Source organism: Leopardus geoffroyi, chromosome X (assembly GCF_018350155.1).
Source record: "Leopardus geoffroyi isolate Oge1 chromosome X, O.geoffroyi_Oge1_pat1.0, whole genome shotgun sequence".
Taxonomy (NCBI): Eukaryota; Metazoa; Chordata; class Mammalia; order Carnivora; family Felidae; genus Leopardus; species Leopardus geoffroyi.
In genome coordinates this window covers 39,988,943-40,015,820 of record NC_059343.1, presented here as the reverse complement: position 1 = coordinate 40,015,820, position 26,878 = coordinate 39,988,943, and the positions used below count along the sequence as shown (strand labels likewise).

At 42.8% G+C, this 26,878-nt stretch overlaps 1 protein-coding gene and 1 pseudogene across 1 annotated transcript; both read right to left on the bottom strand.

Annotated features, from left to right (window-relative positions):
- LOC123594352 overlaps positions 1-2,074 on the bottom strand; it is a 65,761-nt pseudogene extending 63,687 nt beyond the window's left edge.
- Positions 2,075-2,182: 108 nt separating this feature from the next.
- Positions 2,183-25,828, bottom strand: LOC123594351 (glycine-rich cell wall structural protein-like; the record flags this gene model as incomplete). The annotated part of the gene is made up of 6 exons (XM_045471147.1): positions 2,183-2,517; positions 2,619-2,861; positions 24,592-24,681; positions 24,938-24,987; positions 25,103-25,250; positions 25,438-25,828. Coding segments are annotated over 6 exons (1,257 nt in total), but the record flags the coding sequence as incomplete, so codon positions are not given.
- Positions 25,829-26,878: the final 1,050 nt, after the last annotated feature.

Sequence of the window (26,878 nt, the reverse complement as noted above, 5' to 3'; positions counted from 1 at the left end):
GTTTGACTTCTTCCTTGCCAATTTGGATGCCCCGTATTTCTTTTTGTTGTCTGATTGCTGAGGCTGAGACTTTAATGTGATACACCACATTAATAAAAGAAAGGATAGAAACCATATGATTCTCTCAACAGATGCAGAAAGAGCATTTGATGAAATACAGCACACATTCTTGATAAAAAAAAAAAAAACCCTCAACAAAGTCGGGATCTCTGGGATATACCTCAACATCATAAAGGCCATATATGAAAAGCCCACAGCTAATATGCTCAATGGGAAAATCTGAAAGCCTTTCCCCTATGGTCAGGAGCAAGACAAGGATGCTCGCTCTCACCATGAGGATTTTTGTTCTTGTTGCTTATGCTTTTGATGTCCTACCCCCAAATCATTGTCAAAACCAGTCTCGAGGGGCCTTTTCCATATGTTTTCTGAAGGAGCTTTACAGTTCCAAATCTTACATTTAAGTCTTTAATCCGTTGCAAGTGGATTTTGTGTTTGGTCCAACATAAGGGTCCAATCTCATTCTTTTGTGTGTGGGTACCCAGTTTTATTGAACAGACCGCTCCTTTCTCACTGGGTATTTAGCACCTTTTGTCCAAGATGAGTTGACTATATATGTACTGGTTTATTTCTAGGCTCTTTATTCTGTTCTATTGGTCTATGTGTCTGTTTTTATGGCAGTAACACACTGTTTTGATTACCGTAGCTTTGTACTATAGTTTGAAATAAGGAGGTGTGATGTCTCTAGTTTTGTTCTTTTGTTTCAAGATCGCTTTGGTCATTTGACATCTATTGTGGTTCCATATGAATTTTAATATTATTTCTCTACTTCTGTGGAAGACGCCACTGGAATTTTGATCGAGATTGTATTGGATCTGTGGATCACTTTAGGGTAGTATGGGTATTTTAACAATATTAATTTTTCTAATCTTTGCACATAAAATATCTTTCCATTTATTTGTGTCTTTTTCAATTTCTTCCATTGAAGTCTTATAGGTTTCAGTATAAGGATCTTTCACCTCCTTGGTTAAATGTGTTCCCAAGTATTTTATTCTTTTCAATGCAGTTGTAAACGGCATTGCTTTCTTAATTTCTTTCTAGATAGCTTATCATTAGTGTATAGAAACATAACTGACTTTTGTGTGTTAATTTTGTATCCTGCAACTTTACTAAATTTGTTTATTAGTTCTAACATTTTTTTTTTGGTGTGGTTTTTAGTGTTTTCTATGTCTAAGACCATGTCGTGTGCTAACAGAGACGATTTAACTTCTTCCTTCCTGATGCTGGCTAGGACTTCCAGTACTATGTTGAATGAAAGTGTGAGGCTGAGACATCTTGTCTTTTTCCTGATTTTAAAGGAAAAGCTTTCAAGCTTTTACTACCGAGTGTGATGGTAACTGTGGCCTTGTCATGCATGGCCTTTATTTTGTTGAGGCTACTTCCTCTGGCCATGAGGATTCATTCAAATTTAGAGGTTCAATGTCCCCAGTTTCGTCAGGTCTTCCCATACATCCCCATTCCAATTTTCAGGATCTCATTCCTTTTCAATCAATGCCCTCACTTTGATGGCAGGCACCCTGGGAAGTTGTGAATTCGATTCATGTTGTAGTGCCACAACTCATACATGGGGCTACAGGCTGGAGACCTCGGGAAGAGAGGCAGTCGGAATTCAAAGGCAGTCTGCTGGCAGAATTTCTTGCTCAGGAAAGTTTTTGTTCTAATAAGGGCTTCAGCTGATTGGATGAGATCCACCCACATTATGGAGAGTAATCTGCTTTATACAAAGGCCATCAACGTAACTATTACGCCCATTCAAAAAACACTTTCACAGAAACATTCCGAACAATGCTTGACCAAATACCTGGGTGCGATGGCTCAACCAAGTTGACCCGTATAATTAACTATCACATTGGCCTTTTCGGTTTCCAGTAGTTAGTTTTGGTTTCTCTGGGTTCTCTCGTAGTTCTCTGAGCCTCTTTAGATCGATTGTTTTAAATCCTTTCTTGGGCAATTCCTGGACCTCAACTTCTTCGGGATCAGTTACTGGAAGGTTATTATGTTCCTCTGGTCGTGTCATGTTTCCCTAATTCTCCGTGATCCCTAGAGCTTTGCACAGATATCTACACATTTGAAGAAGCAGTCACCTTCTCCAGATGTCGTGGGTCGACTTCATTAAGGGGCGACTTCAGCTGGGGGCGTGCTGAAGCGTGCTGTGACCCTGGGTCTGGTGGTAGAAGGCACCAAGTGCAAGGGCATGTGGCAGCACCAGCTCTGGGGAAAATCTGGTGGCTCGTCCACTCAGGCCACTGACAACTGCATGGTCCTTGGCAGGCCCTGCAGGGGATACACAAAGGTTACAAGAGCTGCTGGGGTCTTCAGCCATCCTTCCAGGCCCAGTAGCTAGGGACCGGGACAAGCAGTGGTAGTAGCCAGAGTTGGCGGTGTGCACATCCTTGGCTGTAGGTGAAGCGTTCCAGGGCAGGTGGCAAGGGACAGGGCCGCCTACAGGTACACTGACGGCTGCGGAGGCCCCAGGTGTCAGCGTTAGTGATGTGTACTAATGTGGCTGCTGAGTCCGGCCGTGCTAGCACAACAATGGAGGCTGGGGACGGGGTTCGTGCCAGAGGCGTGCAAGTACCTAACTGGAGGGGCCCGATTTGGCCCCAGAAGCAGCTGCGGGTCCCCTGCTTGTTGGCATGCTGTCCTGTGGCTGCAGGCCTCCCTCCGAGTGTGCTCGGTCTGGCAATAGAGGCTGGTCGTGGTGACAGGCCTGCAGCATGCGGGTACACAGCGGCCCAGCCTAGCCCGGAGCATGCATCCAGCAGTGTGGGTCGTCCACACAGGGTCTAGGCTGGTGTCCTGCTCTTATGCAGGGGGATAGCGTGATGAGGGACTCAGGCAGCTGGTAGCAGGGAATATAAATGCCCTTGGGGGCTGCCAGTGTAGTCTGCAGCAGGGGGGCGGCGGGGGGGGGGCGGGTTTCGTCAGTGGCAAAACCTGCTGGGCTTGCCTACATAGCTAGTCATTGGGAACCCCAGTTGCTCCCAGTGAGTCCCTGCTCCTGGGAACCCCAGCTTTTCTTCCTTGTTCTTAGCCATCCCTATACACACCAGCTTTTCCAGTCCCTGGGTCGGGGAAAACCAAAGCAGAGCCCTCGCGCAGGGCCTTCCAAGGCTGGGGAAGACGATCGTTCACGCCAGTCTTTCTTTCCCCGCCAGGGAAACTCTTTCTAGCTGGGAATTTCCTCTTGAGCCTGAGCAGTGCTGGGGGGGGGGGGGCTTGTGGTAGGGGATGATGGACGCAAAGAGAAGCTGCCTTCCTTCCCTTTTGTGTGTGGGTGCTCTCGAGTTTTTTTGGTTCTACTCTGTCGGTCCGTTCCATCTACGTTGTCGAATTTATGTGCATAAAGTTGTTTGTAATGCAGGCATGCCTCGTTTTATTGCGCTTCGCTTTGTTGCGCCTCACGGATACTGCATTTTTACAAATTGGAGGCCCGTGGCAATCCTGTGTTGAGTGAGTCCACTGGCACCATTGACCCGCTTCGTGTCTCCGTGTCACATTTTGATAATTCTTTCAATGTCTCCAAGTGTTTCATGATTATTGTATTTGTTAAGCTTGTCTGTGATCAACAGTCTTTGATGTTACTGTTGTAATTGTTTGGGGATCCCATGAACCACACCCATATACGACGGCAAATTTAACACCCAAATGCGTGTGTTCGGACTGTTCCCCTGACCAGCCATTTCCTATATTTCTTTCTCCTCGGGCATCCCTCTCCTTTGAGACACAGCAATGTTGAAATCAGGCCCGTTAGTAACCCTCCAACAGCCTCCAAGTGTTCAAGTGAAAGGAAGAGTTGTACGTCCCACTTCAAATGAAACACATAGACATGATTCAGCTTGCTGAGGAAGGCATGTTGCAAGCTGGGATAGGCCAAAAGCCAGTCTCTCATGTCAAACAGCCAAGCTGTGAGTGCAAAGAAAATGCTCTTGAAGGAAACTGAAAGTGGCCCTCCAGTGAACACACAAATGAAAGAAAGGGAAATCGCCTTCTTGCTGGTAGGGAGAAAGTTTTAGTGGTCCAGACAGAAGATCAAATTAGCCACCACATTCTGTCAGACCAAGACCTAATTCAGAGCAGGATGACAGCACATCTGTTTACAACATCGTTTACTGAATGTTTTTAAGCTCACTTTCGAGACCTACTCAGAAAAAAAAAAAGCTTCCTTGAAAAGTATTACTATTCATTGACAATGCACCTGGCCACCCAAGAGCTCTGATGGAGATGTACAACGAAACTAATGTTGTTTTCGTGAATGCTAACACAAAATCCCTCCTGCAAGCCATGGATCAAAGAGTAGCTTGACTTTCAAAACTTCTTATTTAAGAAATGCGTCCCATAAGGCTGTGGCTGCCATGGATTGTGATTCCTCTGTGCAAAGGAAATCAAAAACCCTCTGGAAAGGATTCACCATTCTCGATGTCATTAAGAACATTTGTGACTCACGGGAAGAGGTCAAAATGTAAACATGAGCAGGAGCTTAGAAGTTGACACAACCCTCATGGATGACTCTGAAGGGTTCAACGCTTCAGTGGAGGAAGTAACTGCAGATGTGGCGGGGGGGGGGAACAGTAAGAGAACTAGAATTAGACGTGGAGGCTGAAGATGGGACTGAATTGCAGAAATCTCATGATCAAACTTTATGGGGTGAGGAGTTACTTTGTATGGATGAGCGAAGAAAGTGGTTTCTTGAGACGGAATCTACTCCTGATGAAGATGCTGTGAAGACCGTTGAAGTGACCACAAAGGATTATATTACACAAACGTAGTTGATAAAGCAGTGGCAGGGTTGGAGAGGGTTGACTCCAATTTTGGAAGAATTTCTACTGTGGGTAAAATGCTATCAAACAGCATTTCACACTACAGAGAAATCATTTTGAGAAGAAGGATCCATTGATACGGAAAACTTCATGGTCTTCACCCTGATCAGCAACCATCAACATTGAAGCAAGACCCTCCACCAGAAAATGATTACGACTCACTGAAAGCTCAGATGAAGGTTAGCATTTTTTAGCAGTAAAGTATTTTTTAAGTTTTATTTTATTTATTTTGAGAGAGAGAGAGACAGCGAGCACATGCAAGTGGGGGAGGGGCAGAGAGAGAGGGAGATAGAAAATTCCAAGTGGCCTCTTCCAAGTGGCCCCAGGTGGGGCTTGATCTCATGAACCATGAGCTCATGACCTGAGCCTAAATCAAGAGTCAGACGCTTAACCAACTGAGCCACCCAGGTGCCCCAGCAGTAAAGTATTTTTAAACATTTTTAAAAAATTATTTATTTTTAAGAGAGAGAGACAGAGAGAGCGTGAGTTGGGGTGGGGGGCAGAGAGAGAGGGAGACACAGAATCCGAAGCAGGCTCCAGGCTCTGAACTGTCAGCATAGAGCCTGACGCAGGGCTTGAACTCACAGAGTACAAGATCACGATCTGAGCCGAAGTCTGACACTTAACTGACAGAGCCACCCAGGCACACCAAGCAGTAAAGTATTTTTAAATTAAGGTATGCGTATTTTGTTTTTAAACATTATCCTATTACCCACTTAATAGACTACAGTATAATGTAAACATAACTTTTATATGCACGGGGAAACCAAAAATTTATTTGACTTACTTTATTATTATGTTTACTTTAGTATGGTGGTCTGGAACCCACAGTATCTCTGAGGATGCCTGTGTCACTTTAGTATCCTTATGAATGGCTGCAAGTTATATCCAGTTTTATTCCCATTTTTGGTGATAGGGTCTTCTCTCTTTGTATTTATAACTCTTGCCAGAGATTTGTCAACTTTACTGATCTTTCTTGCTTTTTGTTTCATTGATCTTTTTTCTCTTTTGTTCTCTTGTTTTCAATTTCCTTGAGTTTTGCTACCTGTATTACTTATTTCCTTCCTTCTACTTGTTTTGCTCTTCTTTTTTTCTAGTTTCTTTAGGTAGGAAATTACATTATTGATTTGAGACCTCCTTTCTAATGTAAGCAATTAGTGCTATTAATTTCCCTCTCAACACTGCTTTAGTTGCATCGTACAAATCTTGATATGTTGTATTTTCATTTAATCCTGTGAATTTTTAGATTTCCTTTGATATTTCTTCTTTAACCCATGGGTTATTAGTGTTTTGTTTAATTTCCAATTGTTTAGAAATTTTCCTGTTATCTTTCTGTTATTGGTTTTTATTTTATTTTACTTACTCTTAAAAAAATTTTAATGTTTATTTATTCTTGAGAGAGAGATAGTGTGAGCAGGGGATAGGCAGAGAGAGAGGGAGACACAGAATCTAAAACAAGCTCCAGGCTCTGAGCTGTCAGCACAGAGCTCAATGAGGGGTTCGAACTCACGAACTGTGAGATCATGACCTGAGCTGAAGTCGGATGCTTAACCGACTGAGCCACCCAGGTGCCCCTCTTTCTGTAATTAGCTTTTAGTGTGATTCCATTATGGCCAGAAAGTATACACTGTATGATTTCAATATTTAAAAATTTGTTAATGTTTGTTGGGTGATTCAGAATATGGTTTATCTTAATAAATATTTTATAGGCACTTGAAAAGAACGTGGGTTCTACTATTGTGGGGTGAAGTATTCTATAAATGTGAATTCGATCCTGTTGGTTGATGGTAGCATTGAGTTCTATATTCTTGCTTATTTCCATCTATTTGTTAAGAAAGGGCTTTTGACCTCTCTAGCTATTATTGTGGTTTTGTGCATTTATCCATTCAGTTCCACCAATGTTTGTCTCTTACACTGTAGTAAATACCCTTTGTTTATTTCTAGTATTGGTTATTCCTTTTTTCTTTAATTTATGGATGGTCTCATCAGAGGTCTATAAATTTGGTGTTTTCAAAGGACCACCTTTTTGTTTTGTTGATCTCTATATTTTTTCTGTTTCATTATTTTTCCTTTTTTAAATTTATTTTTGCCTATTTTCCTGAGATCAATTTTCAGATTTCTTTTTCAATTATATGCATTTACAGGTCTAAATTATACTCTACATCTTGTTTCACCTAGTTTTTATTTGTTTTTATGTTGTTGGGTTCTTTTGGTAACAGCTTTTTGAGATATAACTCAACTACCACACCATTCATACATTTTATTTTTATTTTTATTCTTTTGACCTCTTTATACCCACGTATACCAATGTTATTTATTATTTATTTATTTATTTTAATGTTTATTTTTGAGAGAGAGAGAGAGAGAGACTGAGCGTGAGCAGGGGAGGGCAGAGAGAGAGGGAGACACAGAATCCGAAGCAGGCTCCAGGCTCCGAGCTGCCAGCACAGAGCCCGATATGGGGCTCGAACCCACCAACCTCGAGATCGTGACCTTAGCCGAAGTCTGACACTCAACCGACTGAGCCACCCAGGCGTCCCTAATTTTTTTTTTAATTAATAGAACTCGTTGTCAGATTGGCTAACATACAGTGTGTAAAATGTGCTCTTGGTTTTGGGGGTAGGTTCCCGTGGTTCGTCGCTTACATACAGCACCCAGTGCTCATTTTAAGGTGTACAAGTCAATGTTTCTTAGTATTGTCACGGAGACATGCAACCATCGCGACAGTCAGCTTTAGAACATTTTTATGACCTCAAAAAGAAGTTCTATGCTCTTTAGCTCTCACCTCCACCTCCATAGCCCCCCGCTCTCAGCAACCATTAATCTCCTTTCTGTCTCATTAGATTTGCCTGTTTGGGAAGGTTCGTATAAATGAAGTATATGTGGTCTTTGGTGACTGCTTTATTTTATGTAGCATGTTTTCAAGGTTCATCCATGGTGAAGCATGTATCAGCACATTTTTATGGCCTCAATATCCCGCTAGATGGGCATACTTCACTATGTTTAGCTATTATTCATTCATGTGGGTTGCTTCTACTCTTTGACTCTTATGAACAATGCTACTATGAACATTCATATATGTCTTCATGTGGAAATATATTTTCATTTCTTTTGAGTATGTACCTAGGCATTGGGAATCGCTGAGTAAAATAGTAACTCTGTGTGTAACTTCTTGAGAAACTGCCAGACTATTTTTTGCAGGGGCTGTTCCGTTTTGCATTCCTACCAGCAGGGCATGAGAGGTCCAGTTTTTCCAAATCCTCACTAACACTTGTTATTTTCCGTATGAAAACAATTATACCTATCCTGACGAGTGTGAGGTTATAGCTCACTGTGGTTTTGATCTGGATTACCCTGAGGACGAGTGATGTTAAGCATGTGTTTGTCAGCCATTTGTACGTCTTCTTTGCGAGAGCATCTATTCATATCTTGTGCCCATTTTAAAGTTTAGTTATTTTGCCTTTTATTGTTGAATTGTAAACCTTCCTTATATATTCTATTCTTTTTAACGTTTATTTATTTTTGAGACAGAGAGAGAGACAGAGCATGAACAGGGGAGGGTCAGAGAGAGAGGGAGACACAGAATCGGAAATAGGCTCCAGGCTCTGAGCTGTCAGCACAGAGCCTGATGCAGGGCTCGAACTCACCGACCGTGAGATCATGACCTGGGCCGAAGTCGGACGCTTAACCGACTGAGCCACCCAGGCGCCCCTTTCCTTATATATTCTAGATACAAGTCCTTTACGAGATATATGATTTACAACGATTTCATGGTTTGCCTTATTCCTTTCCTGGTGGCGTCTTTTGAGTCAAAAAAGCCCGGCAAACCCCTTTTTTTAATTTTGATGAGGTCCATTTTATCTATTTTTTCCTTTGGTTTCTCATGCTTTTGATGTTAGACCAAAGAAGGCTTTGCTAAATCCGAGGTCACGAAGATTTACCCCTACCTTTTTTCTAAGAGGCTTATGGTTTTAGTTCTCAAATTTACCTTACGATCCATTTCAAGTGAATATCTAGATATGGTGTAAAAAACGTGGATGGTGCTGGAGGGGATTATGCCAAGTGAAATAAGTCAGTCAGGGAAAGACAGATATCATGTGATTTCACTCCTATGTGGAATTTGAGAAACTTAACACATGATCATAGGAGAAGGGAAGGAAAAACAAAAGAAAAACAGAGAGGAAGGCAAACCATAAGAGACTCTTAAGTACAGAGAACAAACTGAGGGCTGATGGAGGTGGGGGGTTGGGGGAGATGGGGAAAATGGGTGATGGGCATTAAGGAGGGTACTAGTTGGGATGAGTACTGGATGTTATATTTAAGTGACGAACCGCTAGATTCTACTCCTGAAGCCAAGACTACGCTGTATATTAGCTAACTTGAGAATAAATAAATTAATTAACTAATGAATTAATTAAGAGATCTAAGTCTATTCTTTTGCATGTGGATAGTCATTTGTCCCCACACCATTTGTTGAAAGACTATTTTTTCCTGAATAGTGTTGGCACACTTGTCAAAATAAATTGATTATGGATATATTTGTTTATTTCTGGACTTTATTCTATGGAATTCTATTCCATTGTTCTTGATGTCTGTTCTTACATCAGTACCACACTGTCTTGACTACTGTAGCTTTCTGGTAACTTTTGAACTTGGGAAATGGGAACTGTGAGTCTTCCAATTTTGTTCTTCTTTGTCAACAGTACTTTGGCTATTTTCAGTCCCTCGAGTTTCCATATGAATTTTGAGATCAGCTTCTCAATTTGTACCAAGAAGCCCAGTGAGATTCAACAGAAATTGAACTGAATTTATGGATCAATTTGGAGACTCTTGCCATCTTGACAATATTGCCTTTTAATCCATGAAGCTGGGATGTCTTTCCGCTTATTAAGGCCTTTAAGGGGCGCCTGGGTGGCGCAGTCGTTAAGCGTCCGACTTCAGCCAGGTCGTGATCTCGCGGTCCGTGAGTTCGAGCCCCGCGTCGGGCTCTGGGCTGATGGCTCAGAGCCTGGAGCCTGTTTCCGATTCTGTGTCTCCCTCTCTCTCTGCCCCTCCCCCGTTCATGCTCTGTCTCTCTCTGTCCCAAAAATAAATAAAAACGTTGAAAAAAAATTAAAAAAAAAAAAGACCTTTAAAACATTTCTTTCCACGATATTTTGTAGTTTTCAGGGGGTAGGTTTCACACTTCTTCCGCTGAAGTTACTCTTTTTGATGCTACTGTAAATGAAGTTGTGTTCTTAATTTTATTTTTGGATTTTCCACTACAAATGTATAGAAATCCAACGAACTTCTGTATATTGATTTTGTATCCTGCAACACGTTGAACGTGTTAGCTTTCCTAACTTTGTAGTGAATTTCTTGATATTTTCTATTTGTAAAATCATGTCATCTGTGAATAAAGAGCGTTTTACTTCTTCTTTTCCAATCTGGATGCCTATTGTCATTTTACTGACTAAATGTCCTGACTAAAATCTTCAGTCCAATATTTGTTTGTAGATTGAGGGAGTTCCCTTCTATTCCTAGGTCATTGAGTGTTTTTATCGTGAAAGAGTATTGTAATTAATCAACTGCTTTTCTCAGTCTATGGAGGTAATCATATGGTTTTGGCTTTTATTCTATTGATGTGGTTTATTATATTAATTTATTTTAAGATAGTAAACCAGCCATGCATTCCTGAGATAAGTCCTGCTTTCATATATCGATAGATTCTGTTGGTTAATATTTTGTTGAGAATGTTCACATTTATATCCATAATAAATATTGGTCTATAGTTTTCTTTTTTAAAGAATATTATCTCAGTCTAGTTTTGGTATCAGGGTGAGTACTGTCCCAACGGAATGAGTTAGGAAGCGTTTGTAAAGAATTGGTATTAATTGATTTAAGCTACTGCTCATTAGGATTTTCTGTCACTCATGCCTAAAGTGAATCCGAACTCATGTAATGTGTGCTTACTTAAACCTTCTTGAGTATCTCTGACTTCATTCTAAAATGGCCAACATTGGAAACAAAACCCAGGAAAAGTTGTCTTCCCTCACCTTCAATAGAACCCTTGGTATCAGAACTTTGCAGCCTTCTCATCCATTCTCTTCATTTGGGTTTGTTAGCAGCAGAAATTATCTGTAACCAGCAATTTGAGATGTCTCCAAAGAGGTAGGAACAATGCCAGGCTCTTCTTGCCAGCCTCCCTTTCCCTTGAGTCTTCACTTCCTTTTTTTTCTTGACTAGATCTTAGGTTAGCTCAGGCAAACCCTGGGATGTACCCAGAACGCTGAAGATTGACGACCAAGCTTTTATCAGGTCCAACTGAAGCATAAAGTGGTGGGCTCAGGGCTCAAGGTTCAACATCTGGCTCTGTCACTTATAAGCTGGATAATCCCGAGCAAGTTCCTTAAACTCTCTAAGCCTGTTTTCTCATCTGTGTAAAAAAAAAAAAAAAAAAAAAAAAAAAAAAAAAAAAATGGTGGCAATAATGTTTATATCATAGAGTTGTGAGAATTAAATTATAAGTAAATATAAGTTAAATGCCTGCCACATAGTAGGTGCTCAATAAATTGTAGCCAGTACAAGTAATAATTGGAATAATAATATCACCCGGATCTGCCCCCATTCTGACTAACTTCCAGCTGGATAAAGGTAGCGGGATTCATCAGAGGGCCGTCTTCTTTCTTCAAAGTGTTGTGACAGTAAAGACAATAATTCTGGGGCGCCTGGGTGGCTCAGTCAGTTAAGCATCCGACTTCGGCTCAGATCATGATGTCGTGGTCCGTGGGTTCGAGCCCCGCATTCGGCTCTGAGCTGATGGCTCCGAGCCCGGAGCCTGCTTTGGATTCTGGGTCTTCCTCTCTCTCTGCCGCTCCCCCGTTCACAGTCTGTCTCTCTCTGTCTCTCAAAAATAAAGAAACACTAATATATCTATCTATATCTATAGATAGATTAAATACAATAATTCTACCCCCAGGGATACTAAGTCGCGTTATTTACCTGGCTTTGCAGCACTTAGTATTGAAAGTAAACCCGAATTATTTTAGGCGAACATTGATCACTCGACTTCCAAAACTAAGCTTCCCAAAGAAAAGGGTAACTTATAAAGAAAGTGGGAGGTACAGACGGGCTTGAACATCAAATACGTTTTACACCACCATATTTTTATTCATTAAGTGCAAGTGGATGAAAAAACACACCACACAGGTCGATTTCCTTTGAATACACGGAGGTTTCCTAATTAAAGGACAGTCTTCGTAAAACTCCGTTTGTTGCTCCGCCCAAACCTGAGCGTTTGCAAAGCGCTATGCCCTCCTTGGATTCTCTGAAACACACGATTCCCATCCAGTATTAATCTAGGCCATCGCAAAGTGCTATGTCTTTGTGACTGTTCCCCCAAATGTGTGAAGAAAAAGCTACCAAGACACAAAAGGCCGTAAGTGTATTTGATAAAGTGCTTTCAAATTCCAGGTCAAAAAAATAAATTTCTTAATCATATCTCATACTAGGACTACGAAGCAAGTGGCAGCACTCGTATTTCAATTGATCTTGACAACATCCTTGAGATTACCTCTCCTTTCAAGATGTGGAAATTGAGGCTTAGAGAGATTAGGTAGAATTGGAAGAGCCAGGTCTTGAACCGAGGTGAGCAAAGCCTCAGCTCTCAGTCACTCGAGTCTCTCTACCAAACGTGACTGTTTCAGTTTGATGAAGTTATTTCGGACCACTTTTCACGTAGAAAGGCCAAACGAAACTAGTTCTGTCTAGGTTGTCCGTCTGAAAATTACCCCGCGGCAGGCTGGTGTTCTCCATTAAGTCATGCAGTTGAGGAGGTCTGCTTCCGTGCCTCCCACTGGTCCCCAAGTTCTCGGACCCCCTCTTCCACGCCCCTGCGTTATTTGGGTCAAGTCAGTGAATGGGAAATTTGCCAAATTTACCAAAGTATTTAAAAAAAAAAAAAAAACGGATTGATGTAACCATTTCAACATGTATAGCAACTCCAAATGGCTGGGGTGGTTGTATCAGCTTTTGGAGATGTTTGCGCGGAGTAAGTTACTGGCAGCAAGATGTAACTGAGTCTGGTTTTGGTTATTCTGCCGCTATTTTGCAGAAAATAGCTTTCATCATGGGTGAAATTTAATGTATTCTAGATTCTTCAATACTCTGGCTGTAAGTGACCTTTCACATTGAGGATTACTTATATATTTCAAATTACAAGTGCTGCACATGTCTCAAATATTAAGGATTTCAGAAAAAAGGTAGAGGGATTTGCTTCACAAACGTATTTTAAATTCATCCCCTGGTATTTTGTAATTACTGTAATTCGTGGATTTTTTTTAAACTGACTAGATAAAATGAATATTTGCATGTGTTTTAGACAGTGTCAAGAATTGAGAAGTGTTTGGGATTTCAGTCGACTTGTAATCTAATGATTTAGTTGGATACAGTTTCATGGATGCCAATAGAAGACACAAGACTCTTAGGTCAGAAATGAAGGACAACCTATTACTCAAAGAAACAGAAGTAGCTAGGCTGTGAGCATCTTTTGTGCAAGTTCCCTGAGCCCCATTTCTCACAGGGTGATGGGTAGGGGGCCAGGTGATACCCCCACACACACAGTGGGTTGCGTGACAGAAGAATTCTGAGCTTAGGGAACTCGAATCTTCTTAGATGGAAAGTAACCATTCCTGCCCTTTGCTTAGGAGGGAGACATTGTTCACTACACAAATATCTTTGAAAAGATAGCCCAGACTGAAGGATGGTCTCGTCTTGCTTATAAGATGCTTATCTTGCCTACAAGATGTACAGAAACACATGGAAAATTGTCTCCTAGTAGGCAAGTGAAAAGTGCTCGTCTTCCAAAATGAGAATCACACAAGAAAATGGGGTTCAAACCGACTTAGACCTGCAAGTTTACCACAAAATGGCTGTGGGAAAATGGCTGCTGGGAATTAAAAGCAAAACCTAAGCTAAACGACATTAAAATAAAACTTTGAAAAATCTTCAGTGGCTTGTGAACGATCTTATTCAACCTAGGTTTCTATAAGTTTTATGCTAGTCAACGGAAACGATTTTTTGGTGAATCAATAATGCCACATTGGCACTTTGTCATGTTGGCCATTGGGCAAGTTGAATTGATTTCTGGCAAATAAATCTTTGTTTGAATTGGCCTGTATCTTAGGTCCACATTCAAGGTCCTATTCCCTATTAGATCTAATCGCAACTGGCTATAAGCTAAGGTGCTAACAAAAAAGGACATAGTTTCTTTCTTTCTCAAGAATGTCTGCACTTGAACAGAAAACTTGACACCCTGGCCAATTTGACCCTTTGACAAAATGACTGGCAATTCCCAGAGTAACTAATGTATATTGTCAAATTTGCTAGCTCCAGTATGCCTATAAATTGATGAATGCCAACCCAAAATGGGCACGTAATAACACCTGGCAATCTTACCGAAAATTACACATTTCTTACCTAAAATGGCTTTCCCACTGCCCACAAGGATATTTCACACTTTATCCACTCTTCAAATTCCCTATTGTCTCCTTCTCCCCTAAAAGAACTGTGTTATGATTTTTGTGGACTCTAGCCACTTTTGCTTTCATGGGTCCTTTCCTTTATTAAAAAAGAAAAAAGAAAAGAAAAGAAAAGAAAAGAAAAGAAAAGAAAAGAAAAGAAAGCAAGCTAAAAATTATGTTTTACGACTGAGCTGGTATAAAGCCAAATATAATCCAAGCTTGATTCATTATTGTACATTCACGGTTGCTATATTCATTTTTTCTTCTGATTTCAAGAGAAATTAAAATTAAAGCATTTTTTTTTTTAACATTTATTCATTTTTGAGAGAGAGAGAGAGACAGAGCATGAGCGGGGGAGGGGCAGAGAGAGAGGGAGACACAGGATCAGAAGCAGGCTCCAGGCTCTGAGCTGTCAGCCCAGAGCCCGACGCGGGGCTCGAACTCAGGGACTGTGAGATCATGACCTGAGCCGAAGTCGGACGCCCAACCGACTGAGCCACCCAGGCGCCCCTAAAATTAAAGCATTTTAATGGGCCCTTAAAAGTATTGTGTGTCCTTAAACAGGCACTGTGACTAACTACCATGTCTCATGGATAAGTCAAGTTTGATCCCCAGTATTTCTTCATCTGATGACCTTGCTTTTTACTTTATTTAGAATATAGGTCAAAGATTCCTCATCTTGCCATGCAAAGCTTGGGAGTGAAACCTGGGCAGGAGACGTGGGCTGGGGGTCGTCTCTATAGAAAAGGGTGTCTCAACCTCGGCACCATTGAGAATTTGGAGTGGATGATTCCTTGTTGTGGGGGGACTGTCCTGTACATTGAAGGGTGTAAAAACAGCATCTCTGCTCTCTATCCTGTACACACCAGAAGCGTCTCCCCAGTCGCGGCGACCGAAAATGTCTGCAGATATTGCCAAATGTCCCCTGGGGGGCAAAATAGCCCCTGGTTGAGAACCACTGCCATACAGGTAGAGGTTGGAATGACGGCAGTAGATGAATCATCCTCGGGAAAGCGTTTAGAATAATACAAGAAAATAGCAGTGAATGCCAGCGTGGAAGGGACGCGCAAAAGAAAAGAAACCACCAGGGAATACTGCCTTGCTTGTGACCTGGGGTAGGCCTCGAGGACTGAGAAAGATTCAAATGTGTACAGCCTCCTCGTGCCATAGCTGAGCAAGGGATTCACAGAACCGCCTCCTGGGTCTATCTCAAAGACGGAAAAGTTCCCCCCTAACAGGAGCATTCGATGCATCCCTGTCTAAAGACAAAGAGGTGGCCTGGGCAGTCTCAGAATTTGCATAAGCCCCTGAGGTTCTGAGATAGTTCTCATCACTATAAACAGGGTACTGCGGGGCACCTGGATGGCTCAGTTGCTTAAGCGTCCGACTTCGGCTCAGTTCATGATCTCGCGGTGCGTGAGTTCGAGCCCCGCGTCGGGCTCTGGGCTGACAGCTCAGAGCCTGGAGTCTGCTTCGAATTCTGTGTCTCCCTCTCTCTCTCTGCCCCTCCCCCATTCATGTTCTGTCTCTCTCTGTCTCAAAAATAAATAAACGTTAAAAAAAATTTAAACAGGGGTACCGCGAAGATACTATGAAGCCATAGGATTTTTTTTTTAATTGAAGGTCAGATCTGCGACCTCTGTGGGCCCCATGGAGTTGTGTCAGACGCAACTGTTCCTTGCCAAATTCTGTTTCCTCACAAGGTGTTACTCCCCCCACCCCCCACTAACTAACCCCACCCTGGGCAACTTCATTTCAGCACTTGCTTCTTAGAGAATCTAGCCAACACAGGAGTATAGACTAATTGTTCTTTCCACAGTACGGAAACTATTTAAGGTGTATATTATCCTCAGTTCCCACCCCAGTTGGGGTCCATAATCTTGTGTGTGTGCGTGAACCCATGCCAAAGAGAATGTTTACAGAATGCGCTGTTTTATTTTATTTATTTTATTTTATTTTATTTTATTTTATTTTATTTTATTTTTCAATGTTGCCTTTCGTTTGAAAACAGGATGTGGCGTTTTAAAGACCTGTAACACACGGTTGCTTTCAACAGGAGGGATGGTAGCTCCTCACTTTCACATTTTACTATTCCTCATGGTATTTTTCCCACATGAAGAACGTTTAACCTCGCTTCGCTTCACCTCTCCTCGTGAGATGGCTAAACCCGTGGCTGACATCCGAGGAAGGCTGGGCTTGCAGTGACCGAACCAGACTCTTCTGTGGTCCCTCTAGGGTTCCAATGTCGGTTCCCTTGACAAAGGGTAATTTATCAGGGGTACTACAAACAGGATCGTCACGGTCCCTGTAAAACCTTGATATACTTGGGAATCCTGTGGTTCTGAATCTTATCGTTGTAAATACCAACAAGTATGTTAGTCAAAGGGTGCTCTGTCTGGTAGACTGCCTTGAATTTCATTGGCAATTGTTAAAATACGCTTTCAGTGGTGCAGTAGACAGAATTCGAAGATGGCGTCCATGCTCACACCCTGTATAATCCCCTCCCCTTTAGGGCAGGGAGAACTGGTGACTTCTTTCTTTTTTTTTTATTTTTTTATGTTTATTCATTTTTGAAAGAGAGAGAGAGAGAGAGAGAGAGACAGAGCATGGGTGGGGGGAGGGCAAAGAGAGAGGGAGACACAGACTCCGAAGCGGGCTCCAGGCTCTGAGCTGTCAGCACAGGGCCCGACGCGGGGCTCGAACCCACGGACCGTGAGATCATGACCGGAACCAAAGTTGGACGCTTCACCAACTGAGCCACCCAGGCGCCCTATTGGTGATTTGCTTCTAACCAACAGAATATGGCAAAGATGCTGAGATGTCTCTTCTGTAATTGCCTTGCAATTTATATACAAGCCTCTGAGCAGACTTGCTTTCCATTCTCCTAATGACCTTGAAGAAGAAAGCTGCCACGAGTCATAGAGCCACAAGGAAATGAATCCTTCCAACAACGCAAGGGAACCCGGTAACATCACCTTCCCCAGTCAAACATCTGATGCGGACAGAGCAGGGCTGACACCTTAACTGTAGCATTTTCAGACCCTAAGCAGAAGACCCAGATAAGTGGTGACCAGACTCCTGCCTTACGAGAGCTTTAAGATAATAAATGCATATCATTTAAGCTTCTAAATTTGTGGAAGTTTGTTCCACAGCAATAGAAAACTAGTACACACTGTTTATTTTAAAAATTTCTTGCTTTTTTCTTTATTACCTCTGTCAGTGTTTATTGGAGGTTGTAAATCTTGGGTTTTTTTTTTTTTTTAATCTGTTTGAGAGGAAGCCTTTAACATTTTTATGGAAAGGCATACTATTTTAATATATTTTTTTCCCTTAAACTAGCAACAAAGACTGCAAAATATTCAAACCCTTAACTATTCCAAAACTCTCCTAAATGTTTCATTTGCATTCAATGATGAAAAACGAGGTGAAAAAGAACCGACCCCCTTAAAAAACAAATCTAAGCAAGACAAAACAGACTTTGGCAAATGGCTGATTGTAACCCAAGCCATCAAATATTTGGGTAGTGTATTTTCACTGAGTTGGCTACTAAATGATATTTCCTAAAGGAAAAAAGGACAATTGAAATGTTTCAACCTTTACAATGGCTGCACTGGCGATTGTTATGTGAGTCACCGAGCTTGGGACTTCAGTGATACAGAGAAGATAATCAATGATGAGAGAAATGTCTTTGAGCTGGTTTCATCATTTGTATCCCTCAAGGACACAGAATCATTTTCTAGAGTGATCTTTTGGTAAGTTTATTTTATTATTCCAGATGATGTGTAATGAACACATTTCAGTATCTCTTTACCTAACGTAAAGTCCTTTTCTAGTGTTTGCCAGGAAATTTTTCCAAATTTCAGTGAAAGAGCAAATATGATCTTTCGGTGAGTAGTAGAAAGGGACACGGGGGCGCCTGGGTGGCGCAGTCGGTTAAGCGTCGACTTCAGCCAGGTCACGATCTCGCGGTCCGTGAGTTCGAGCCCCGCGTCAGGCTCTGGGCTGATGGCTCAGAGCCTGGAGCCTGTTTCCGATTCTGTGTCTCCCTCTCTCTCTGACCCTCCCCCGTTCATGCTCTGTCTCTCTCTGTCCCAAAAATAAATAAACGTTGAAAAAAAATTTTTTAAAAAAATTAAAAAAAAAAGAAAGGGACACGATGGATCGTGTAGTTCAAACTAAAGAGGTTTGATATGAATTGCAAATGTCCTGCAATATCTTTTTTTTTAATTTTTAAAAATGTTTTATTTATTTTTGAGACAGAGAGAGACAGAGCATGAGCAGGGGAGGGGCAGAGAGAGAGGGAGACACAGAATCTGAAGCAGGCTCCGGGCTCTGAGCCGCCCCGCCTTGGGCTCCAACCCACAAACTGCGAGATCATGACCTGAGCCGAAGTCGGGCACTTAACCGACTGAGCCACCCAGGCGCCCCTGCAATATCTTCATAAGTCTATATGACTGAAAGTCTTATCTCCTTAGTCTATCTTTTTTCTTTCTTTCTTTTTGATAGAAAGTAGATGGCTCACTAGACTCACTCAGAGAAAGTATGTCGACATGCCTATAATTGTAAAAGCCCTGGTGGGGGTGGGGGGGGGGAGGTAGCTATCAGTTAACATTATTGTTTTTATGGTACTTGAGACGTATCCTTCCTTATCAAGAAAAGCGTATATGCTTTAGAAAGCTTTTTCAAAGTAAGAGAAAATTGCGAAGCAAAGACGCTATTGCACCAAAGAATGTCTTAGAATACAAACTATTTTGGAAACACTCTAAGGTGGTAGCATGGGGAAAACCAAGAAAAAGAGGAAACGTAAACTGGTGAAGACTTCTCAAATGATAGAGAGGTTTGAAGATTCTGGAGATAATCCAGAAGAGAGAAGACATTAAAAGAAAAGAGGGGAGCCTGGGTGGCTCAGTCGGTTGGGCGGCCGACTTCGGCTCAGGTCATGATCTCACGGGTCGTGGGTTCGAGCCCCGCGTCAGGCTCTGTGCTGATGGCTCGGAGCCTGGAACTTGCTTCGGATTCTGTGTCTCCCTCTCTCTCTGCCCTTCCCTCATCCCCTCTCTCTCTCTCTTTCTCTCTCTCAAGAATATTTAAAAAAAAAAAAGCAAAAGAAAGTCATATATATGACTTTTCTACCGCTAAAAAAGTTGTGTTTTTGTTTTAAACTAGAGAAGAAATTAACAAATTGTTTATAGTGTGTAGGTAAAAAAAAGTCAGCTATATCCTCCTCTCACGGATAATGGCAGCAACAATTCAGTACCCATTGTTCAGGTTCCAAGGGGCAATCTGTGGTGTTGGTGCCCAGGGGCAGTAACAGTGGGGGCCGTTCTGGAGCCATTTTGAAGTGCCATTGACTATGGTTCCTGCCCTTCTATCTTCTAGGCTGAGTCTCTTGTCCTCTCAGATGGATACTGACACGTCTCATATCTGTCAGATAGAAGTCTGCTGTTGAACCAGCTACGGTGAATTCTCACGTTTGCAACCAAGAAACCTGACTGATATGGATCCCTTTCCAAACACAACAGCTATGAAACCCTAGGTACAAGGGGCTGCATCTACAGAGACCTTTTCTAAAATTTTTGTTGCAATTTTATTGCAGCCAGAATCAGAAGAAATAGTGCCCTGGGGAAGTTGTTTGCAACTTGGTATTTTACTAAAAAAATTGGGAAATTGAAACACGCGCACATGAGTATACTAGGATAAGATAAATGGAATGCCAGGTTTTGTTTTATTAGATGTAGAAAGATCTATTTTCAGAAATAGTCATATATAATACAGTGGAAGTAAGAAACACCAGTGGTATAAATGAAATTGCTGAATCACGGTGATGGATATTTCATTTACTTTATGTGGTTGACATTTTTCTTTTTTTTTTTTTAGGTTTATTTATTTAAGTAATCTCTGCACCCAACATGGAGCTCAAACTCATGACCCCAAGATCAAAAATTGCACGACTTTCCAACTGAAACAGCCAGTGGCCACAAAATATTTTTCTTTTCCTTTCCTTTCCTTTCCTTTCCTTTCCTTTCCTTTCCTTTCCTTTCCTTTCCTTTCCTTTCTTTCCTTCTTCTCTTCTCTTCCCTTTTTCTTTCTGTTTTGTTTCATTTCTTTTCTTTTCTTTTTCCCTTTCCTTTCCTTTCTTTTCTTTTTTTCCTTTCCTTTCCTTTCCTTTCCTTTCTTCTCTTCTCTTTTTCTTTTCATTTCGTTTCATTTCTTTTCATTTTTCTTTTCTTTTCTTTTCTCCTTTCCTTTCCTTTTCTTTTTTCCTTTCCTTTCCTTTCTTCTCTTCTCTTCTCTTTTCTTTTTCTTTTTGTTTCATTTCTTTTCTTTTCTCCTTTCCTTTCCTTTTTTTCTTTTCCTTTCCTTTCCTTTCTTCTCTTCTCTTTTCTTTTTCATTTCATTTCTTTTCATTTTTCTTTTTTCTTTTCTTTTCTTTTCTTTTCTCCTTTCCTTTCCTTTTCTTTTTTTTTTTTTTTTCCTTTCCTTTCCTTTCCTTTCCTTTCCTTTCCTCTTTTTGAGAGACAGAGAGAGAGAGGGTGCATGCAAGCTGGTTGGGGGGAGGGTAGGTGAGAGGAAAAGAGAGAGAGAGAGAGAGAGAGAGAGAGAGAATCTTAGGCAGGCTCCATGCCCAGAGTTCAGCCCAATGCAGGGGCTCGATTTCACAATCCTGAGATCATGACCTGAGCCAAAATTAAGAATCAGATGCTTAGCTGACTGAGCCACCCAGGCAGCCCTGAAATTTTTCTTAGTAAAAAGTTGAAAATTGGGGCACCTGGGTGGCTCAGTTGGTTAAGCGTTGGACTTTGGCTCAGGTCATGATCTCATGTTTCATGGGTTCAAGCCCCGCATTGGGCTTTCTGCTGTAGCGCAAAGCCTGCTTCGGATCCTCTGTCTCCCCCTCTCTCTACTCCTTCCCCTGCTCATATGTCGTGTGCACACACACTCTCTCTCTCAAAGATAAATAACCATTAAAAAATTATTTTTAAACAGTTTAAGGGGAACCTGGGTGGCTTAGTCGGTTAAGAGTCCAACTCTTGATCTCGGCTCAGGTCAGGATATCATGGTTGGTGAGATTGAGCCCTGCGTTGGGCTCCGTGCCGTTAGCAGAGCTTGGAATTTTCTCCCTCCCTCTCTCTCTGCCCCTCCCCTGCTTGCACACACCCTCTCTCTGTCTCAAAATAAATAAACCTAAGAACAACTAAAATTATTTTAAAAAGTTTAAAATTAAAAAATCACGAATTAGCGAGTTAGCAGTAGTTGGGGAAAATATATGCTTCCTTATTTACCTTTAAAATGAAGAAGTCAGACAAGGCTACACAGTGTTTAGAGATGTGGATATCCGCGTTTGCCAAGCAATAGAACTGAGAAATTTTTGTAAACCTAAGAGATAAGGACAGACTTCCAGCTGATGCGTCTGCCTTTTAGGCCATTTTGACCCAGGCTTTTCAGGAATAGTGCAATCCGCCAGTCCACCAATCTTTTTTTTCTCAGTTTTAAGGAGAAATAATCCTCACACGTAGAAGTTTAAGGTGTCCAGCATAATGGTTTGATGTGTATATATTGTGAAATGATCACCACAGCAGATTCAGCTAACATGCGTCTTCTCATATAGATACGATAAAAAGAAAAGAAAGAAAACGCTTGTCCCTGTGATAAGAACCCTCAGGATTCACTCTCACAACAACTGTCCTATATCACCCACGGCAGTGTTAGCTGTAGTTACCAGGTGGTACATCACATCTCCAGTACTTACGTATCTTATAACTGGAAGTCTGTACCTTTTGACCGCCTTCCTCCAGGTTCCCGACTCCCCACCCTCCGCCTCCGGTAACCACAACCGCAAGTCTGATCTTTTTTTTTCCCCCTCTGGGTTTTATTTTATTTTTTATTTATTTTATTTTTTAATTTTTTATTTTTTTAATTTTTTATTTTTTTATTTTTTATTATTTTTTTAACTTTTATTTTTCATTTTTTTTATTTTTTTATTTTTCATTTTTTATTTTTATTTATTTATTTATTTTTTATTTTTTATTTTTTATTTTTTATTTATTTTTTATTTTTATTTATTTTTTATTATTTATTTATTTTTATTTTTTATTTATTTATTTTTTTTTTTATTTTTTTATTTTTTATTTTTTATTTTTTTTTTTAATTTTTTTTAACGTTTATTTATTTTTGAGACAGAGACAGAGCATGTACGGGTTTTATTTTAGATTTCACAAGTAAGCGAGACAATATAGTATTTGTCCTTCTCTGCCCGACTTATTTCACTTAGCATAATGCTTTCAAGTCCCATGCATGTTGTTGCAAATGGCAGGATTTCCTCATTTCTTACGGCTGAAAAATATTCTATTCTATACCGCAAAGATCTTTATTAGTGCCTGCCATATGTCGGCATTGTTCTAGGTACTTGGGACACATCAAGAAATCAAACAAAGATCCTTGCCCCTAACTGAAGTGTTTTCTATATTTTATTACATACAATCTCAAAGATTTTTTTACGCGTATCTCCAGTCCATAAGCCTAATCACCTAATTAATATATTTTTATGTCTTTATTTTTTTAATTTTATTTTTTATTTTTTTAAATTTGCATCCAAATTAGTTAGCATCTAGTGCAACCGTGATTTCAGGAGTAGATGCCTTAGTGCCCCTGACCCATTTAGCCCATCCCCCCTCCCACAACCCCTCCCGCAACCCTCTGTCTGTTTTCCATATTTATGAGTCTTCTGTTTTGTCCTCCTCCCTGTTTTTATATTATTTTTGTGTCCCTTCCCTTATGTTCATCTGTTTTGTCTCTTAAAGTCCTCATATGAGTGAAGTCATACCTAATTAATAAACTTTAAAATTGTCTCCTATATCTATGGTTTAGGACCAGAAGATTTCATAGTTGAGAAGAAGCTTAGATTTCATAAAATACTACTCCTCATTTTATTACAACTGATATAATACTTCGGCTTTGTAGAGCCTTCTATTTTATTTTTTAATGTTTATTTATTTTGAAAGAGAGATAGAGAGCGAGTGGGGGAGGGGCAGAGAGAGAGGGGGAGACAGAGAATCCCAAGCAGCCTTGGGATTCCATCAGTGCAGAGCCTGATGCGGGGCTGGAACTCACAAACACGTGAGATCACCACCTAAGCCAAAACCCAGAGTTGGATGCTTAACCGACTAAGCCACCCAGGCGCCCCTGTTGAGCTTTTTGCAAGTTATGACATACCTTCCTGAGACCCAAAGAGGATAAATGACTTGCCAAATCTATATGACCACTAGTAGCCGAACAAAGATCTCGACAATTTGCATGTGGGTACTCTTTCTGCTCTACCAAATTTCGCTTGCTTAAATGCAGTGGTTGGAAGAACTGGAACCTAAAAATCCTATTATTTGTCCATCCTCAGTCTGCCTCTTCCTCTTGCCTCCATTGCTGTCTGTCCCCTTTCTTCTTCCTCTCTCATTGGCTCTAACCCAACCCTACAAATGACTAAGGGATACCTTTCTCTTTGTCACTGACGTCCTCGTGCGCCTGCCACTCCTCAGCCATTGTTTGGCTAGGCTCTCCTAATTCAGAGCCTTTAATTTTCTCAGATGACATCCTGTCTTCATTATTCTAAATAATTTGTCGGAGGTGGGGGTGCCTGGGTGACTCAGTCACTTAAACGTCCTACTCTTGATTTCGGTTCAGGTCATGATCTCACTGTTCATGAGATTGAGCTCTTCGTTGGGTTCTGCACTGACAACACAGAGCCTTCTTGGGATTCTCTCCTTCTCTCTCTCTCTCTCTGTCTTCCCCTCCACATCTCCAGAATAAATAAATAAACTTAAAAAAATGAATGTCTTTTAATAAGTAAATAAGTGGCCAGAATACTGTAATACATCTTTCACTTATCTACACATTTCAGATGTCTATGGACCAAATAATGAGCAAAGAATGGGGGGCTCAAGGCTGACAATTCTACTGTTGCTTTGAATGACCTCCAGAGTCTCTCCTACTTCTTAGCCCATTGGGTATGGCCCCATCTCATGCAGCCCCAAAGGGCCTTCTGTTTCTGTCTTCACTGTGTTATGCCTACTCGTAAGTATATGTTCATCACATCGCTAGTGTCATAAGATCCCTTAGAAAATCTTCGAGGTTCAGGCTATATCACAAGCGCTTCCAAATGTTGGTTTGTAACATAATCTAATGAGTTACTATTAGCCACCTGATATCTCTCTCTCCTTCACCCCCTCCTCCTCCCCCTCCTCTTCCTCCCCCTCCTCCCCCTCCTCTTCCTCCCCCTCCTCCCCCTCTTCCCCCTCCTTCCCCTCCCCTCCGCCCCCTCCTTCCCCTCCCCTCCTCCCCCTCCTCCCCCTCCTCCTTTTCCTTTTCCTCCTCCTTTTCCTCCTCCTTTTCCTCCTCCTTCTCCTCCTTCTTCTTATTTTTCTTCCTCTCTTCCTCCCCCACCCCCTGCTCCCCCTCACCCCCTTACTCCCCTTCCTCCCCCTCCCCTCTTCCCCCTCCCCCTCCTCCTCCCCCTCCCCTTCTCCTCCTCCCCCCCTCCTCCTTCTTCTTCTTCTTCTCCCCCTCCTTCTCCTCCCCCAACCCCTCCTCCTCCCCCACCCCCTCCTCCTCCTCCTCCCCTCCTCCTCCTCCCCCCCTCCTCCTCCTCCCCCCCCTCCTCCCTCCCTCTTCCTCCCCCCCTCCTCCTCCCCCTCCTCCTCTTCCTCCGCCTCCCCCCTCCTCCTCCGCCTCCACCCTCCTCCCCCTCCTCCCACCCTCCTCCCCCTTCCTCCCACCCTCCTCCCCCCTCCTCCTCCTCCCCCTCCTCCTCCTCCCCCTCCTCCTCCCCCTCCTCCTCCTCCCCCTCCTCCTTCTCCCCCTCCTCCTCCTCCCCCCCCTCCTCCTCCTCCCCTTCCCCCCTCCTCCTTCTCCCCCTCCTCCTTCTCCCCCTCCTCCTTCTCCCCCTCCTCCTCCTCCTTCTCCCCCTCCTCCTTCTTCTCCCCTTCCTCCTTCTTCTCCCCCTCCTCCTCCTCCCCCTCCCCCTCCTCCTTCTTCTTATTCTTCTTCTCCCCCTCCTTCTCCTCCCCCACCCCCTCCTCCTCCTCCCTCACCCCCTCCTCCTCCTCCCTCACCCCCTCCTCCTCCTCCCCCTCCTCCTTCTTCTCCCCCTCCTCCTCCTCCGCCTCTCCCTCTTCCTTCTCCCCCTCCTCCTTCTTCTCCCCCTCCACCCCCTCTTCCTCCCCCTCCTCCTCCACCTCCTCCCTCACCCCCTCCTTCTTCTCCCCCTCCTCCTACCCCTCCCCCTCCTCCACCTCCCTCACCCCCTCCTTCTCCCCCTCCTCCTCCCCCTCCCCCTCCTCCTTCTCCTCCTCCCCCACTCCCCCCCTCCACCCCTCCCCCTCCTCCTCCCCCTCCTCCTCCTCCCCCTCCTCCCCCTCCTCCTCCTCCCCCTCCTCCTCCCCCTCCTCCTCCCCCTCCTCTCCTCCCCCTCCTCCTCCCCCTCCTCCTCCCCCTCCTCCTCCCCCTCCTCCTCCCCCCTCCTCCCCCCTCCTCCTTCCCCTCCTCCTCCCCCCTCCTCCCCCCTCCTCCTCCCCCCTCCTCCCCCCTCCTCCTCCCCCTTCTCTTCCTCCTCTTCCTCCTTCTCCTCCTCCTCCTTCTTCTTGTTCTTCTTCTTCTCCTTCTTCTCCCCCTCCTCCTCCTCCCCCCCTCCTTCCCGCCTCCTCCTCCCCCTCCTCCTCCTCCTTCTCCTCCTCCTCCTCCTTCTTCTCTCTCTCTCTGTTTCTTTCTCTGCCCTGTCAATTTGAAGTGCCCAGGTTATGTATTGCAGTGCAAAAAAAAAAAAAAAAACGCCCACAAAAACATAGGAGCTTAAAAACCTTTCTTGTTATCCCTCATTGTCTTGTGGGTTGATGGAACTCACCTAGGTGGTTTTGAGTTCTCTCAGATCGGTGAAGTTAGGTGGTGCCTGGATTCATCAGAAAGCTCAACTGGGCTGGATGTCTAAGATGGCTTCCTTAGTCACATGTCTAGCGTATCAGCTGGGGTGTCTGAAACAGCTAGGGGTCTGCGGGGAATTTCTGTCTCCCAGCAGCCCCTTCATGTCGACACTTGAGCTACCTGAAACATAGTGGTATTGAGGTAGTCAGACTTCTTACATGGCATCTGGCACCTTTCACAGTGAGTGTTCCAAGAGACCCAAGTGGAAGCTGTGAGCCTTCCTTTGGCTTCAAAAGGAAGGGACTACAGCCAGGTGTGAATGCCAGGAAGTGAGCTTCACTGTGGGGGGGGGAGCATTTTTGGTGACTGGCTACCGCAGGAGGGGAAGTGGAATCCACAGCTTAAAAGTCCAGTTGGCTGTCCGTCCACCTGGCTGGCAGGACTCTATTTTTGAAACAGATATCATTGCCTACAGTACAGCCCTCGGTTTTTTTTGGTGAGGCATGGCGGACCCAGGGTTCCTTTTAATTCAACAAAAGAGAAAAAAAGAGAACAGCTTTGAACTCGGATCTCTTTAAACTCTATATCCTCCTC